This window comes from Podarcis cretensis, assembly GCF_951804945.1.
Source record: "Podarcis cretensis genome assembly, chromosome: 2".
In the NCBI taxonomy this organism is placed as follows: Eukaryota; Metazoa; Chordata; class Lepidosauria; order Squamata; family Lacertidae; genus Podarcis; species Podarcis cretensis.
Genome location: NC_137171.1, coordinates 31311821 through 31328788, shown reverse-complemented (window position 1 = coordinate 31328788; position 16968 = coordinate 31311821). Strand labels below are relative to the sequence as shown.

Sequence of the window (16968 nt, the reverse complement as noted above, 5' to 3'; positions counted from 1 at the left end):
ATTTGAACTTGCCTCTCGCGCCAACCCAGTGACCTTCCTCCTGACCGTCACACTGCTTCTGTCACTGCTTCCCTCTTCCGGGATACTGCCCGGATCTGACCTCCCCTCCGTTGTCTGGCTCTCCGACGGAGGCGTGGCCAGCCCTGACTTATCTTCACTCCCTGGTGTGGAATCCTCTGCCCTCGATACCTGGGACTCTTTCCCCCCCCCACTATGCTCTGGTGGGGAAGCTGGTCCTGATTTCCAGCTACTGCTCTGGGAGTCCCTGCTGCCCCCTTGCTCCTGGAGTGTCCCCCTTGGGAATCCCCTTGCCCTGGCCACTGGCGCCCCCTTCTGTGAATCTTCCGATTCGCTGGAGAGGCTCATGGAATCTCTCGGGCCACTGTCATCTTCTTCTACGCTGCCCTCAGATTCTTCCCCTTCGCTCTCCATCTCCCCTCTTCCCTGTGCTTCTGCTCCTGAGCCCCTGACAGATGCTTTCATCACTAGTCTATTAAGGAGCACATTTGGTCCCATAAGTACAGTGAAAAATCTTGGGAAATGAGACAAAATGATTTAAAGCACAGACAAGTGCTGGTTAGCCAGCAGGGGACAATCCTGGGGGAATGCTGAATTGCTTTTCCCATCATGGCCTGTGAAGGCAGAAGAATACTTTGGAACTGAGGAGGTCCTATTTGGTCTTCGCATTCTGCAATAGAGTTTGAGTGGGCTAATAAAATGGTCTTCATTCTATTCATGTAGCATGTGTTACATGCTAGGTGTTATTGTAACAGGTAGAGTTTGTGAGTTTCCAGATGTAGGAGCTCCATTCAGAACAGTCTGTAGCTCCTCAAATTATTGCTGCATTCTGCCCTGGAAGCAGAACTCACGGTGACAAAGTCTCCAGGTGCACAGATGCCAAAAAATGAGAATACCCTGCCCACAAAACACAAGCTTTTCGGTTTAATGCTTCTCTGCACCAAGATCCTGCAGTACACCTTTTTCCTAATTAAATAATAGTAAATTCAAATAGCAGTTCTCCATTTCCCAAAGCAGGCAGTGCTTTGATCAGACCCTTGGAAAACAAGGGACCACTGACTACTACTTACACAGTTTCTCTTCTATGCAACTCACAAGTTACCAAATCTTTACCTTCACATTGGCTTCCAGATAGTTATACAGTACATTGATGGAAATAGTGAGATCTCCATTGTTAAATGGGTAAGACCTATTCCATCCTTGAGCTCCAAATTTCCGCCGTTCTGCCACCACTGCATGGAAATAGCAGAGGGCAAAAAGAATGCACTTGAATTCAATTTCTTTGGTGCACATTTCTAGGGTATCCTAAAGGAGGAAAAAAAAAAAAGGGCTGTACTTTTGCACAAAGTATCTCTGGCTGTTGGAAGTCAAACAACAGAAATGAGAAGCCATCCCAAAGTGGGAGGAAGAGGTCCTTTTCTTATCGAAAGCACTGTTTGCATTCCCCGAAAGACAGGAAAAACCAACTTCAGTGCTAATCTTGGATTGTGGCTGAATACAGAGTCCAAACAAATGGAACAGCAGGTCCTGCTTACCTGAGTAAAAAGATCCAGGGCTTTGTGTAAGTTGGCATGCATGCCGGTTGGAGGCTCATTGGTGATTTTAATGGCATTTTCCAGGAGTCCCTGAGGGATAATATGGGAATCTGGAGAGGGAGCAGGCTCAGCGCTCATGTATACTCTGTAATCGTCATGGCTCCCTATGCTATATCGTTCAACCTTTTTATCCAGTGTTCCCAGCCACTTGGCTACCAGATGGATGTTCTGTAGGGTATATAAGGGACATGTTAGTTGCTGCCAATGAGGATGGACTGCATTCCCCCTCCAGGGCCGCCTTTAGTGGCAACCAGAAGACCTGTAATGTGAATGGAATGCTATTCTAAACTGTCTCCACCCTCCCCATCCCAAGGAACTGACATCACCTAGCCATAGTACATTAATATAAATGGTTCCATCCTAGAACTTCAGGAAGACAAAATGCTCAGCATCCTGCCCTCATTCATGTCATGTTCTAGAATGGATATACATTCTCTGCTGTTTCATCGACTTTTTAGGCATAAAGACGCCTGCACTCATTTTAAAGAATCACAGAATTGCAGAGTTGGAATCGGGAATCTCAATTAAAGCATCCATGATAGATGGCCATCCAACCTCTGCTTAAAAACCTCCAAGGAAGGTGAGTCCATGGCCTCCTGAGGGAGTCTGTGCCATATACATGTCCCCTAGTTTGAGTACTTCTTCCTTACACATGCAACACCAGTCTCAAGTTGGAGGGACCTGGAAGAGTGACAAATTGTCTGGGCATCAGCAAAATTCTTGACCTCACTCTACTCAATTTCCCCTCAAGGCCTGGATCTTTTTTAGCATAAGCAATAGACATATGGTCCTTAGCATCTAAGGCAATAATATCAACTGGGCACCAGTTTGGGGGTGGAATGGAATGGGAGAGGGAGGCTCCACTGCAGCCTTCACACTGAGAATGCCCCTACCTTCTCAAATACTTCAGCGGAGGAAAGAGAAAGGGTCTGCTTGCAAGGTACAGACTTCTCTGAAGCTGTATTTCCACACAAAGGCTGCAACAGGATCATCTGCCCACAGCTGCTTGCAATTTCTTCATGCTGGCACCTAGATACCTTTGGGCAGTGCCAGCATTGTTCCAGCAGCCCAGTATATGTCTAATCCTATCAATGGACATCCGGCATATGCCAGGGAATTTTTTTTTTTTTTTACACTGCATTATTTATGGACTGGATTACAGAGAGTTTGCAGTTCCAGAAATGATTATTAAAAGCTATTTTCATTTGCTGTCAGATAATTTACTTAAATCATGAGTGCTAGGGAGGCATGAAAGAAGTGAAGTACACTAGACAAGGCTGTCTAGTGTAAGAAGTACGCTAGAAGTACAGTGTAAGAAGCAATCGGCAGGAAACGTTGTTGGAATTGAAATACCTGAAGAATGACCCAGTGTCCTTCTACCGCAGCCACATCCAGAGCATGTTCTGCCACAACTTCCTGTCCTTGTCCTAGAGACACATTGTGGATTTTCCCATTGTCTATGGTGAAGCCAAGCTTTTGACCTAAGAGAGTTGTTAAAATTGAGTGGAATTTTTAAAATGTCTGTTCTTTTAAAGCTTTTGCTGTGTGCGCTGTTATAGGGCACACTTACTGGAAAGGCTCTCCCAACTCACCTAAGGCTTCAACATCCTTCAGGGGATCAACTCCAGGAGAGAGAATGAAGAATATGGGTGTTGACTGGCTGCTCTCTTCATAGGATTTGGAAAATTCAACACTTCGGCCTTCAACAAATTTACTCCCCATTTTCTCCTCCACGAAGTTCCTGAGGGAAATAAAAAAACATACAGGGGATTGAATTGGCTCTGGTGAACATTTTGGCCCTTAAACCTATGGGTTGTGTGTCAGGGAACTGACATCAGAGCGAGAGGTGGAGGCAAGGCTCCAAAACAATGCAGGAGAGGGGACCAGCAGGGGGGAAGGAATTCAGCGTAACACTGGTAGAGAAGAGAAGGAGATGGAGGATTTGGAGACAGGGCTCCAAGACCCTTCACCAGAGACTAGTGGGGAGAGCGCTGACACGCCTCTGCCTTCCCCTTACTTGCGCAGACGAGTTCCGCGCAGGGAAAGTAGGAGGAGACTTGGCGTCAAACAGCTCTTATGCTGGAAGAGGTTCAAGAAATGCCCACTGACGGATTCTGCAAGTGACTGACCGGCCACGGAGTGTGGGCTGTCAGCCAAGGCAAAATTTGAAGGCAACTTACGCACAAGTAACCCCTTACAACCATTACATTGTGTGATTAGTTTCTTTTTAAAAAATTATTGGGGGGGGGGGAGATACAAACTGAACATTCCCCATTCCCCATTCCCAACCCTGCAGCATAGTTCACATGTAAAGAACAAGAATGAAGTTTGTACAAGGACTGAAGTGGAGCAGGAAAATGAAAGGTGCGAATAACAATATGAAGGGAAATGTTACTAGAACCATGTATCGTGAAATGTGGCACAGCTTCTCCTGTCGGCTTTGTCCATGTGCTGAACAGCCATGCCGCAAAAGCGGTTTTTTTGCCCTCTAGCCATACAAAGTTTTTGTGTGAGTTTTTCAGAAAGTGCTATGTCCCAAATGGCCATTCCCTGTACAGCAGTCCCAAGCTGTAGGAAGAGTGCAGCACATACTTGACTGCGTAGGTCATGCGGTCTGGCCTCATACATCGCATCATGCACAGCTTTTGCAGGGCTGTCTTGTTCTTCCATTCCTTTGGAAATACTTCCTTCTCAGGGGTCTCAGATTCCACAAACTTTTTCCACCGCTTAGCAGAACCTTCAATGTCACTGTCCAAGTTTTTGAACTCGTCCATATCAGACAGCACCTGAGAGCACAGTTAAGAGAGAACATGGGGCTGACAAGCCCTTGCTTTCTTTCCTCCTAGTTACACAAGTGGCTTTAGTAAATGCACCTGAGAGCAATAACTCATGTTAAGTAGCACAATCCCTTTCTGACACCACACACGTCAAACAGTAGTACCTTGGTTATTGAATGGCTTAGCTGTCAAACAATTCAGCTCCCAAATGCCGAAAACTCAGAAGTGCTCTGGTTTGTGAACGTTTTTTGGAAGCCGAACATCTGATGTGGCTTCTGCTTGAGTGCAAGAAGCTCCTGCAGCCAATCGGAAGCTGCGTCTTGGTTTTCAAATGGTTTCGGGAGTTAAATGGACTTCCGGAACGGATTAAGTTTGAGAACCAAGGTACCACTGTACTCTGCTCACAACCGCCTGAACTGTTAACAGATTTCCTTCTTCTGCCAGTTCAAGTGAAAACAGGAGGCCTATGGCAAGAGGATGGCCACATTGGATACTACAGATATAGTGCCCAAGGCACCAGGCTTTCATGCTTGCAGCAGAGCAGAGATGGAGAACCAGAGGCCCTCCGGTAGCTGGGCTCCCACCCCAGCCAGCATGGCCAATGGAAGCTGCAGTCCAAGAACATTCAGAGGGCCTCAGGTTCCCCACAGTAGAGAAACGAGGAGAAAGAGGTCCAGGCATCCTAACTTGACTTTAGCTAAAATGTCACAAGCCACAACAGGCTCTAAAGAGTACTGCTTCACAGTCCATGTTTTAATCCCTCCAATAGCACAGCCACTGTTGGCCATTCCAAGGGAACAGTTTTCTGGATGCCAAGCAACTGCAGGAAGGGCTCAACAGCCGTTTCCAGGTCATCCTAGACCTGGATGAAAAGGTGGCTTCATTTAATTTCTCATCTTGCTTTCCTGCAGGAAATGAAACGCAACTTGCCTGTAGAGCGTGATTGCTCTTTTCATGTACACGCAACAAGAGGCTGTGGCTACAGGCAGGCCGAGGGAAGGAAAAAGGCCCCACTCCACAGCCAGGCTCTCCCAAGCTATTGGCGTTCACTGCTGAGCAGAAGTTTCAAACTGCTAGCACAGTTCTTTAGATGGCTCACACGAAAAGGTTTGAAGGTAGCTAAACTTCTACGACTCAGTCCCCATCAATCATGGACCATGTCACTGGATACCAGCATTTTCTAATGGGTCTCCCTCAGCTCCTAAAAAAGGACTTCCATCTAGAAACAGTATTTTCAAACAAACCTTAATTCCACCCCATCCTTGGCCTAACAGGAAATCTACTGGAGATGCCAGCCCAGCTTTAAAGGGGAAGCGCAGAAGGAAGTCTAGTTCCACCGGATTCACTTCTTTCTTCACCAACAAGACCTAGAGAAAGCATGGAATTAGAAGCATGAGGACTATTTACTCCAGAAACAATTGCTGGAACAGCTGCTGGTCTTGTTTATCCTTCTGAGTTTACTGACAGCAGGAGCAGAACCCAAAGACAAGGGGCCACACCCAACGCAAATGTGGCTTTGGAGTGTTGTGAGGTCAGACAGTGGCGTAGCGTGGGGGGGTGCAGGGGGGGCCGGCCGCACCGGGCGCAACATCTGGGGGTTAGGGTTAGGGGGCGCAAATCCATGGGTTAGGGGGCGCAAATTACTTGCCTTGCCCCGGGTGCTGACAACCCACGCTACGCCACTGAGGTCAGATGAACACTCTGGTTAGGGACAACCCAGCCTGATGACTACTGCATACTAAGCAGAAGCAGCAGCTGCAAGCCTAAACAAGACAGCAGCATCACTTCAGCCTTCAGTGAGGGAGGGGACCCTGCTGATGCTAACCATCCCTATTTTTAAACTTACCTGATAGGATTCTACAGCCCAATCTTTCTCCTTGACTGCTGCTGCTGTTACTTCCACTGTAGTTTGCATGGGGAGTTAGGGGAACAGCAGTACCTCTGGTGGGGAACACGCCGTGTTCCTTCTGGGGTAATCTGTCTACTTGTGGTTTCCACTCTGCACTCAACTCTCACCTAAAAGCTGTCAACATGTGACAGTGGCCAAACCTGGGAATGGCTTTGACTGGCTGGCTAAACCAGATGAGGGGAGCTGATGGGTCTCAAACCCTTGGTGAGTTAGGGACTTCCTTTCATGTGAAGATGGTGAATTGTATGGAGAAGCCCAACAGCCAAGAAGGTGGTTTCTGCACATACCATAGAGGGAAGTGAGGGGCAGATGGGGCTCATCAACCTGGGAAGGTAGCTCGTCTAGGAGAAGGGAAACTCTGATCCTAGACCTCCACTGCCTTGTAGGATATTTACAGAAGAAGGTGGCTAAAGAGTAAACCGTAAACAAATCTGGAGTGGAGTCCCTAAGACAATTGGAAGGCGGCTTGTATCACCTCCTTCTGGCAACTCCTGCAGCCAAGCTGGTGCCAAGCGCATTGCTCTGCTTTCCTTTGGACCGCAATAGTGAGGATGAGAGGGGTGGGGATTTTTTGGGGGCAGCACAGGAGCTCCATTCACACAGCCCAGGGTTGTGACCTGAGGAGGTGCTGCTAAGGCAGTGGTATGACTTCACCCCCAGAGAAGCACTCCATTATCTCTTGAGACAGATAGATGCCAACAACAAAGTATGACCTACTCTGGAACTCCTCTGCTTCATTTTCTAAAGAGCTACCTCCTTCTAGTCCTTTTTAGAAGCTTCTCCACAACTTGCTTTACAACATCCCTTTCTGATCCATCTCTCTTTGGGTCTAATAATCCACTGTCCACACAGCTACACCCTGATTACCAGGCAAGAGGGAAATGTTGACTGACTCCATGGAAACAAAAAAACCCCCAGTTACTTCTTTTGTCAGTGCCAGCAGGAAATCACCTTACCTGAAAGGCAACTTGGGCTAGAAAAATAAGCTTGTCTCTCTCAAAAAGTCCCCGAGCAGTGTACATGTAGACGGAGTAGGTGATCTCATCAGTTAGGTTGATCACTCTGTGTTTCACATCTTCTGCTGGAGGAGTCCGTTGAATGGCTTTCTCAAAGACCACATTGAATGCCTGGTCAGAAAAGAAGTCAAAGCGCAGATGAAAACCGTTTAACGTGGTTGGACTTCGTGGCCTTTTATTAAAAGGCAGACATGGGGAAGGTGCCTTCATCCAAAACACAAGAACGTACAGTGTCTGGGCTGCAGCCTCGCATAAACTCTATGGTTCAAGTCCCTTTGGCAAGATCCTCTAATATGACCTCAGGGCGAGGCATTTATGCCTGACCCTAAGTTATAACGAACAGACAGCCACCCCTGCAATAGAGGCAGACTGTAAGATTAACTGCACAAAAGGATGTGAATAAATTGGTGTCAGTGATAGCAGGGAAGAAGCTATTCTCCACAATGTAATTAGTGGCCTGTCCAACTAGTCTCCTTCCTTAGTTAATTACCTTTAATGAGAACTGATAGATGGGGTTGATTTTGTTGAGGTCATTCAGTATAAAGTACAACAAGGAAGCCCTTTCTGCAGCTGGCCTGTAGTTCTCTCTAGCTTCATTTATTTGCAGCTCAGTAATTTTAGCCTCTTTCACCTAAAAAAAACCAAGCAATCTTCAATACAGCAGCTATCAGTTCTCTAGAAAACCACAGTGTAGCTCCATAGCCCCTTACTCTTGCTGCTGGGTTGATAGATCACAAATGTTATGGGAGATGCCCCCCCAATAGCGCAGTGATTGTGCAGAGCAGCCCACTTTCCAGGGGTTTTATCAATGAGTGAGCCCCAGGGTTTTTAATGCTGAACCGGCCCCTTCTCCCTCCTCTTTTTCTTTTCTTTTCCTACTTTACTTATAGGACAGCTGAGTACACTGCAAATTGCAGTGCCAGTGAGATTTTGACTACCTGCCAACTTAATGGGCCCAGAAGCACTCTACACATTGATGAAAATTTGTGTTCTTTGTCCTGGAAGACAAAGACATGGCCCTGTGACTCACCTTTTCCTCTATCTCATTTGCTGTGCGCTTGGTGGTCTCCAGATTTTCCACCAAGGCTGTGTCGCCAAGGAAGTTTCCTGATGCAGCAGAGAGTCGAGCCAGTAAGGAATCCTCCAGCTCCTTCAGGATGATCTTAAACTCATTCTGTTGTTTTGTGAGAGTAGCCTATACCAGCAATGAGGAAAAATATATATATATGTTAGAATTTGGCAGGGGTGTGTGTGTGTGTGTGTGTGTGTGTGTGTGTGTGAGAGAGAGAGAGAGAGAGAGAGAGAGAGAGAGAGACTTTGAAGGTGGACAGCCTTCACAGACAGGCTACAATTCAACAGATAGCAGAGTTGGATGAAATGGGAGCCCTATGGACTCACCAGCTGGACTGAGCCTCGAAATGATCGCAGAGAATGCAATTTTTCAAGAGGTGAAAATGCAAAGAAACTCATGGAACTGAAGCTCTTCATTTTAAGCTCATTCAAGGCAGTCATGCAAATGAGGGACCACCGGCATTCACATAACACACAAAGCAGCTTGTTCTTTTCCTATCGGGGTCTTTTTGTGACTACAAGAGTTTTGTAACGGGTCATCACAATGCAACAGTGACTAACAGCTCAGGCGGACACGGAAGCTGCATTGCAGATGTAAGTAAGGGCACAAGGGCCAGTTCTTAGATGAAGTTCATTTACGTCCAATAAGAGAAAAGGCACCAACCTCCCCCTCCCCCAAACACACACAAAAAAGGAAAAAAAGGATACGGATTTGCATATAATTTGCATATACCGTACTTATTTACATGTACAAGTGCAAACTTGAAATAACTACTGTATTTAACTAAAAATATAATGAGGGACAGCCCTATCAATTAGGCAGAGGGAAGCAGTGCTCTCAGGCAGCAGAAGCTGGGGAACAGCTGTGGCAGCCCCCTGCCCCCCCTCCAGAGCCCCCTGGCCATTTGTTCCTCTTGGAGATCAGAGCTATATGTGTCACAGTGCCCTCCTGTTCCCAGCAGTGGAGCAAGATTCAACAGCCAGTCTATTCAGTTTCTGTACATGGGATGGAGGGTGTGTGTGTGTGTGTGTGTGTGTGTGTGTGTGTGTGAGATCTTGCCCTGTGCCTCAGGCAGCAAACTGCCTTGGGTTTCCTCTGAGTACAGTATGTATCACTATAGTGGAGAAGCCTGAGACCAGCAATGCCTGCTCAGTCGGCTACTGATGAGCTACCGTACTTTCAAGGTCTCTGCTCTTCCTTCCCAGGGTTCATTATCATTTAAAGATAATTTGGACCAGACCACCCTTCAAACAGAAGACTCCTTCAAACAAGAGGACTGCTTTCTGTAAAGCAGGACACACGGTTGCCATTACCAGTGTGTTAAAGAGCTCGGCTCCAAGGTTCTTACCTGCGCGGCAATGAAATGGCTACAGCCATCCTAAATAGTCCCTCCCATTGCACAATGCCATTTAATATGAAGGCTGGGGTGGGGCTTCTGCTTGTGGCAACCATCACTAGCGGGTCCTTCTATCCTAAAGAGCTTCACCCAAATAACAGCCTAATATACTTCATTAAACAGTAAATGTAAAGTGAACAAGAAATAGTAAATGAAAATCATAGTAAAATAAACAGATATGTGTTTGCATTGTTAAACATACAAATTCTAAAATATACAGAATGAATTCACTGGTTTGAAATATCTATTTAAACAGAGGAAATGATTTAAATATGGTAAATTAAATCTAAGCAATTCATTAATATACTAGTAAATATTTAATTAATTTACACAAGGATCTGGTTCCCTTTCACATTTAAAACCTAATGCAGGGAAGGGAGTGCAGAGAATATATATATATATATATATATATATATATATATATATCAATCGATTTTATTGCATTAGCCATATGGCCATAGCATAATATACATAGAAATAACAACATAAAATGGGGGTGGGGAGGTAAAAGTGGATGTCGTCCTGGGCGAATACTTTAAATATATATATATATAAATTATAATCTCTCCTGGACCACCCATCTACAATCTGCCTCTCTTGCTGCAACCACGACCTCTAATGCCATTGTCCGATTTTATCACCAGAAGGGCGGCAAACACCTTCCAGCAGCAATTCAAATATTTAATGCCAAAGTTGTCCCTAAATTATTATATGGCTGCGAGGTATGGACTACAGCAATATCAGGTAACTTGGATCGCCCACTTCATTTTTTTTTTTTTTTATAATAATTTTTATTATTTTTCCACACATAAAATAAAGAACAATGTAACACATTATAACTTCATACTCATCGGTTCATAGCCTTTTTTCTTTGACTTCCCCATACCTCCCCATCTCTGCATCCTTGTTTAATAATTCTTTAGCAACCCTTAAGTCCATTGTCTTGGTTCCTTTTCATAAATATTTCTTAAGTTTTTTTTTTTGTTTACTGCTGCAATTCTTTACTTCTTATCCCCTGACATCTTAACATTCCTCAATTTTACAATTATTTTTAAGATATATTTTGAAATTCTTCCAGTCCTCTTCCACTGTCTCTTTCCCCTGGTCCCGGATTCTGCCCGTCATCTCAGCCAGTCCCATAAAGTCAATCACCTTTGTTTGCCATTCTTCCAGAGTAGGTAGTTCTTGCGTCTTCCAATACTTTGCCAGTAGAATTCTTGCTGCTGTAGTGGCATACATAAAGAAAGTCCTATCCTTCCTTAACACCACTTGGCCCACCATACCCAAGAGGAAAGCCTCTGGTTTCTTAGGAAAAGTCCACTTAAGGACCTTCTTAATTTCATTATAGATCATTTCCCAGAAAGCTTTAACCTTTGGGCAGGTCCACCAAAGGTGGTAGAAAGTGCCTTCAGTCTCATTACATTTCCAACACTTATTATTAGGCAAATGATAAATTTTTGCTAGCTTGACTGGGGTCATGTACCACCGGTAGATCATTTTCATAATATTTTCTTTTAAAGCATTACATGCAGTAAATTTGATACCGGTGGTCCATAACTGTTCCCAGTCAGCAAACATAATATCATGACCTATATCTTGTGCCCATTTAATCATAGCTGATTTCACCGTTTCATCCTGTGTATTCCATTTTAACAGCAAGTTATACATTCTTGATAAATTCTTAGTATTGGGTTCCAACAATTCTGTTTCTAATTTTGACTTCTCTTTCTGAAATCCTATTTTCCTGTCCTGTTTAAACGTCTCATTTATCTGATGGTAATGCAACCAATCTCGAACCTTAGGTTTTAGTTTCTCATAACTCTGAAGTTTCACCCTTTCACCATCGTAATCTATGATCTCATGATATTTTGGCCATTTAGAATCCATATTAAGCTTTTTTACTTCCCTAGCTTCCATTGGTGACACCCACCTAGGGGTTTTACTTTCCAACAAATCTTTGTATCTAATCCAAACGTTGTACAATGCTTTCCTTACAATATGGTTTTTAAAACTTTTATACACCTTTACCTTGTCATACCATAAATATGCATGCCAACCAAAACTATTGTCATACCCTTCCAGATCCAAAATGTCAGTATTCTCAAGAAGTAGCCAGTGTTTCAACCAGCAGAAAGCTGCTGATTCATAATAAAGTCTTAAGTCCGGCAGGGCAAACCCCCCTCTATCCTTTGCATCAGTTAAAATCTTAAATTTAATTCTGGGCTTTTTGCCCTGCCAGACAAATTTTGATATGTCTTTCTGCCACTTCTTGAAACAGTCCATCTTGTCCACAATCTGCAACGTCTGGAATAAAAACAGCATTCTAGGCAATACATTCATCTTAATAGTAGCGATTCGGCCTAACAAGGAAAGTTTCAGCCTTGACCATATTTCCAGATCCTTTTTAACTTCTGACCAACATTTTTCATAATTATCCTTAAATAAATTCACATTCTTGGATGTTAAGTTTACCCCCAGGTATTTTACCCTTTTTGTAATTTCCAAACCTGTTTCATTCTGAAAACTCTCTCTTTCTTCCATTGTTAAATTTTTTTCCAACACTTTCGTTTTTTGTCTATTCAATTTAAAACCTGCTACTCGACCAAATGTTTCAATTAGTTCTAAAACTCTTTTAGTACTAGTGTCTGGCTGTTGCAAAGTCAATACTAGGTCATCTGCAAATGCTCTTAATTTATAATGTCTAACTCCGACCTGAACTCCTTTAACCAACTGGTCCTTTCTAATCATGTTTAACAAAACCTCCAGGACCGATATAAAAAGCAAAGGGGATATTGGGCAGCCCTGTCGTGTACCTTTTTCTATAGGTATTTCTTCTGTTACCACGTTATTTACAATTAATTTGGCCTTTTGTTGAGAGTATATTGCACCTATACCGTTTTCAAAACCTTGTCCTACCCCCATCCCTTGGAGATTCTTTTTCATAAAAGTCCAACAAATGTTGTCAAAGGCTTTCTCCGCGTCCACAAAAATCAAAACTGCTTTCCTATTAATGTCAACGTCCAGCAGCTCCAAAATGTCTATAATGTTCCTCACATTGTCTGACATATGTCTACCTGGGAGAAAGCCTGTTTGGTCCTTATGAATCTCATCTGCCAACACTCTTTTCAATCTTTTTGCCAAAATGTCTGCAAAAATTTTGTAATCCACATTGAGTAAAGATATAGGGCGGTAGTTTTTAACTTGGTTCTTCTCAGTCTCTGTTTTCGGTATAAGTGAGATGAAAGCCTCTTTCCACAATTCAGGTGCCTTTTTCCCCTTCAAAATTTCATTGCAAACTTCCTTCAATGGTTGTATCAGCCATTCTTTCAGCATTTTGTAGTATTTGGCCGTCAGGCCATCTGGTCCTGGTGATTTTCCCAATTTCATATTTTGAATGGCACCCTCTATTTCTTGTTCTGTTATTTCCTCGTTTAAGATCCTTTTACTTTGTTCTGAGATTTTTGGTAAACCGTATTTTCTGATGAATTCTTCTATTTCTTGCTCGTTGGTTGGCCCTTGTGCATACAATTTCTTAAAAAAGCTTTGAAAACAATTGTTGATCTCGTTGGGTTTGTGGATAATCTTTCCATCCATTTCTAAACTTGTTACCGTATTCATTTTCTGCCTTTTTTTCAATTGCCATGACAGAAGTTTCCCACATTTATCCGCTGATTCAAAAGTTTTTTGTCTCATTTGCTTTATCTTCCATTCTATTTGTTGGTTCATGAGTTCCATGTATTGCATCTGATGAAACTTTATTTCTCTCAGAATCTCATGAGACTTTGGTTTGGACCTCAACTTCTTCTCTCCTTCTTTTATTTTTTCTAAAATTTTTTCCTTCTTTTCATTTTGTTGCTTCTTCTTAATAGAATTTTGTTGAATTAGGAAACCTCGCATCACGGCTTTGCTTGCGTCCCAAATTATTCTTTTTTCCACATCTGTTTTCCTGTTGATCTCAAAATAATCTTTTAATGTTTTAAGGGCCTTCTTATGGATCTCTTCGTCCTTAAATAGGGTGTCATTCATTCTCCATCTAAAGGAACCAGTTGTTGTTAATTTCATCTCCATCTTGACCGCATTATGGTCGGAGCACGTTTTTGGGCAGATTTCTACTTTTTTTGTTCTTGACGCCAGACTGCTAGAAATCCAAATTTGGTCTATTCTTGTCCATGTCATTTTTGCTTCTGAGAAGAAAGTTCCCTCTCTCTCTAAAGGATTCTTTGTTCTCCAGATGTCAATCAAGTCCATTGTTTCAGTCATTTCAAAAAAGATCCTTGGTAGTCTCCCTTCTTTCGAGATCACTTGTCTCTGTGCTTTATCCATGTTTGTTGAGACAACTCCATTCATATCTCCCATCATTAGGATTTTATAATCTAAAAAGTCAACTAATGTCTCATGCAACTTCCTAAAAAATTCAGCCTTCCCTTCATTTGGGGCATAAACTCCCACAATTAATATCTTTTCTCCTTGAATTTGTATTTCAATTGCCAGGTATCTTCCTTGTTCATCTTTAAATATTAATTTTGGAGCCAACTTTTCCTTTGCATAGATCACCACACCTCTTTTCTTTACTTTGTCTGATGAGATGAATTCTTGACCGAGTCTCTTATTTATTAATAATTTCCTGTGGATCCTGGCAATATGGGTTTCTTGCAAACATATTATGTCTAATTGTTCTTTCTTCAAAATGTGAAAAACCTGTCTTCTTTTCCGAGGAAGGTTCAAACCATTACAGTTCCAACTAAGGAGTTGCAGAGACATTTTGTATTTAAGTAGCTGTTCCTCCAACTGCTCCAAGCTTCTGCTCTTCCTCCGATGGTGGTAGTGAAAGTCCAAATGACAAATTTGCTATATCGGGTGGTTCCCTCTCCTCCACGGTTCCTTTCTGCAGATCCTCCAGATACTTCTCTAGAAATAGTTCTTTGTCCTGAATTGTTTTTATTTTAATCTTCCTTCCATTGAAGTTAAAGGACAATCCTTGTGGAAATTCCCATCTGAATGGTATAGTGTTTTTCTTCAGCAGGTCTACTAAACTCTTGTAATATGTTCTCACCTCTAAAATGTATTTAGGAATGTCCTTAAAAATCTGTATCTGACAATTTTGAATCACCAATGCCTTTTGATAATGCAAATTCAATATTCTATCTCTTTCTTCTTTTGATCTCAATGTAATTAGACAGTCCCTTGGTTTTTTGTCCTGCCTTCTACCCAATCGAAAGGCTGATATTATCTCAAGTTCCTCATCTTCCTCCCATTCCTCCCGCCAAAAAGTTATGATGTTCTCTGTGAGAAATTTCACAAGGTTGTCCCCTTCCCCTTCAGGCACCAATCTAAATTTTAAATTCTTCTCTTTACGTTGAAGTTCCAGTAAGGAGAGGGCTGCATCATGCTCATTCACTTTTTTAATAATAGGCCCAAATTTTTCCCTTGTCTCTTCAGCCGTTATTTTTGCACTTTCTGCAATCTTTCGTGTTTCTGAACTTTCCTGAATTAATCTATTTATAGAATCTGTGTTCGATGCAACACTAGCCGTATTCACATCCAACCTTGTTGTCAACTCTGTTAATTTTTTAGAATTCTCTGTCGAAAGTTTTGTCAATGCTTCCAGGGATTGATTTATTTTAAGTAGAGCCTGAGTCATAGGATCCATAGAAGCTGGTGTTTTTTCCTGCACAGCTGCAGTTCCTGATATAGAGGCCCTTTTCTTGTGAGATTGTTTTGCTTTCTGCCTTGTTACTATCTCATCTGTAGGGGCACTCATATCCTCAAGGTCGTTTTCACAGAGTTGATTCCCAAGTGGAAAATCCCACTGTTACTTTTTCAAGTGCAACAGTTTCAGATAGAGCCCTCTAGAGGGAGCATTCAATTGTATCCAAATGGCAGAGATAGAAGAAAACAAAGAAGCAAGGGAGTATAACAGTAGCCAAAAGTTTCCAATGTCCAAATTGTAATGTCTCTATTTTTCTATGTGGCCAAAATGCAGCAAAGTACATCTAAGGTCCGATAACTTTTTTGCAAACAAGTCCCCACTTCTCAAAGTTTGACAGTCCACGTCCCGGTGTCTTTTTTGGGCAGCCCGACCCCAGGGGATTTGGCAATGGAAGGTCTTAATTTTCCATTAATTTTCCAGCAGATTAACAACGTTCCAATCCCTTCCCCCCTTCTCCTGCCAATCTGGGGGGAGGTTTTAAGTCCGATGTCAGTTTGACAGCTTAAAAAAATTAGAAAGGTTCCCTTTAAGTGCAGCTTGATTTTCGTTGCTTTATTCCTTCTGCAGTTCCGGGGAGGCAGACTTCCTTAATTTTTGCCTTTCCCGTTTTCAGCCAATTTTTTTTTTTTAAAAGTCCCGTTACTTTTTCCAATCTTACTCACGGGTGTTGTGGTCAAATTCCAATTGCAGGAAGGAATCGGCGCTCTCCGCTCATGGCGACGCGGCTTCACTCCGCTAGCTGGGTGACGACTCTCAGCACCGCGCTTACCCCGATGCCGCTCAGAAGCCTTTAAAAAGGCTCCCTCACAGTACCGGGGGGCGCAAAAGGTGCCCACCGAATCTCCTTTGTTCACAGGCTCCGCGCCTGTGATTTTAGGGGTCCCCCGCTTGCCGTAGCGGGTAAGACCCGAACTAACGGAGCAGTCCTGCCTCGGAGCTCGAGGCTCGGACCGCCATTAAGCGCTGGCGCCGACCGGAAGTCCTTGGATCGCCCACTTCACATGTTTCTGAGATCTCTTTCCGGCGTCCCGAGATGTGTCTCTAGTGCAGCCTTACGACTTGAGTTCGCCCAGCCCTCAATTGAAAAACGAGCATGGAGTCGAGCCATTTCCTATAGCTCCCACCTACTAGCATCGGATGCTCGAATTAGAGGTGGTTTCTCCAATCTGATCCTAAGAGATATTCATGATTCTCCTTGGAAAACCACAATTAATCTCAAATTCCGCTCTCTTCTCAATTTGAACCGCAAAACTGTTTTTAACTTAGAGTGTATTAGCCCGGCAGCCCTACCTCCAATCAAAAAGAAGCTACAGCAACTTGACTTTTCTAACACAGCTTCCCATGCGAGAGGGCCGTGTTCAGGCCTAGCCCTAGCTATTCCACCCCCTGAAGGGATCCCTCTATACTGCTTCACAATTCCTTCGGAGGCTAAGCGAAGGGCCTTTACCTGTGCCCGTCTCAACTGTTTTCCTACA

The 16968-nt window shown here is 43.4% G+C and overlaps 1 protein-coding gene across 2 annotated transcripts in view; it reads right to left on the bottom strand.

The window, feature by feature from the left end:
• Window positions 1–16968, bottom strand: part of DNAH17 (dynein axonemal heavy chain 17) — a 103319-nt gene that overhangs the window by 6874 nt on the left and 79477 nt on the right. For both annotated transcript variants that reach the window (XM_079965300.1, XM_079965301.1), the window contains 9 exons: window positions 8346–8510; window positions 7806–7946; window positions 7256–7426; window positions 5635–5757; window positions 4206–4399; window positions 3206–3354; window positions 2967–3094; window positions 1554–1781; window positions 1132–1323 (listed from right to left, as the gene is read on the bottom strand). In XM_079965300.1, coding sequence (XP_079821426.1) covers window positions 1132–1323; window positions 1554–1781; window positions 2967–3094; window positions 3206–3354; window positions 4206–4399; window positions 5635–5757; window positions 7256–7426; window positions 7806–7946; window positions 8346–8510 — 1491 coding nt within the window. The remainder of the gene's footprint in view (window positions 1–1131; window positions 1324–1553; window positions 1782–2966; window positions 3095–3205; window positions 3355–4205; window positions 4400–5634; window positions 5758–7255; window positions 7427–7805; window positions 7947–8345; window positions 8511–16968) is intronic.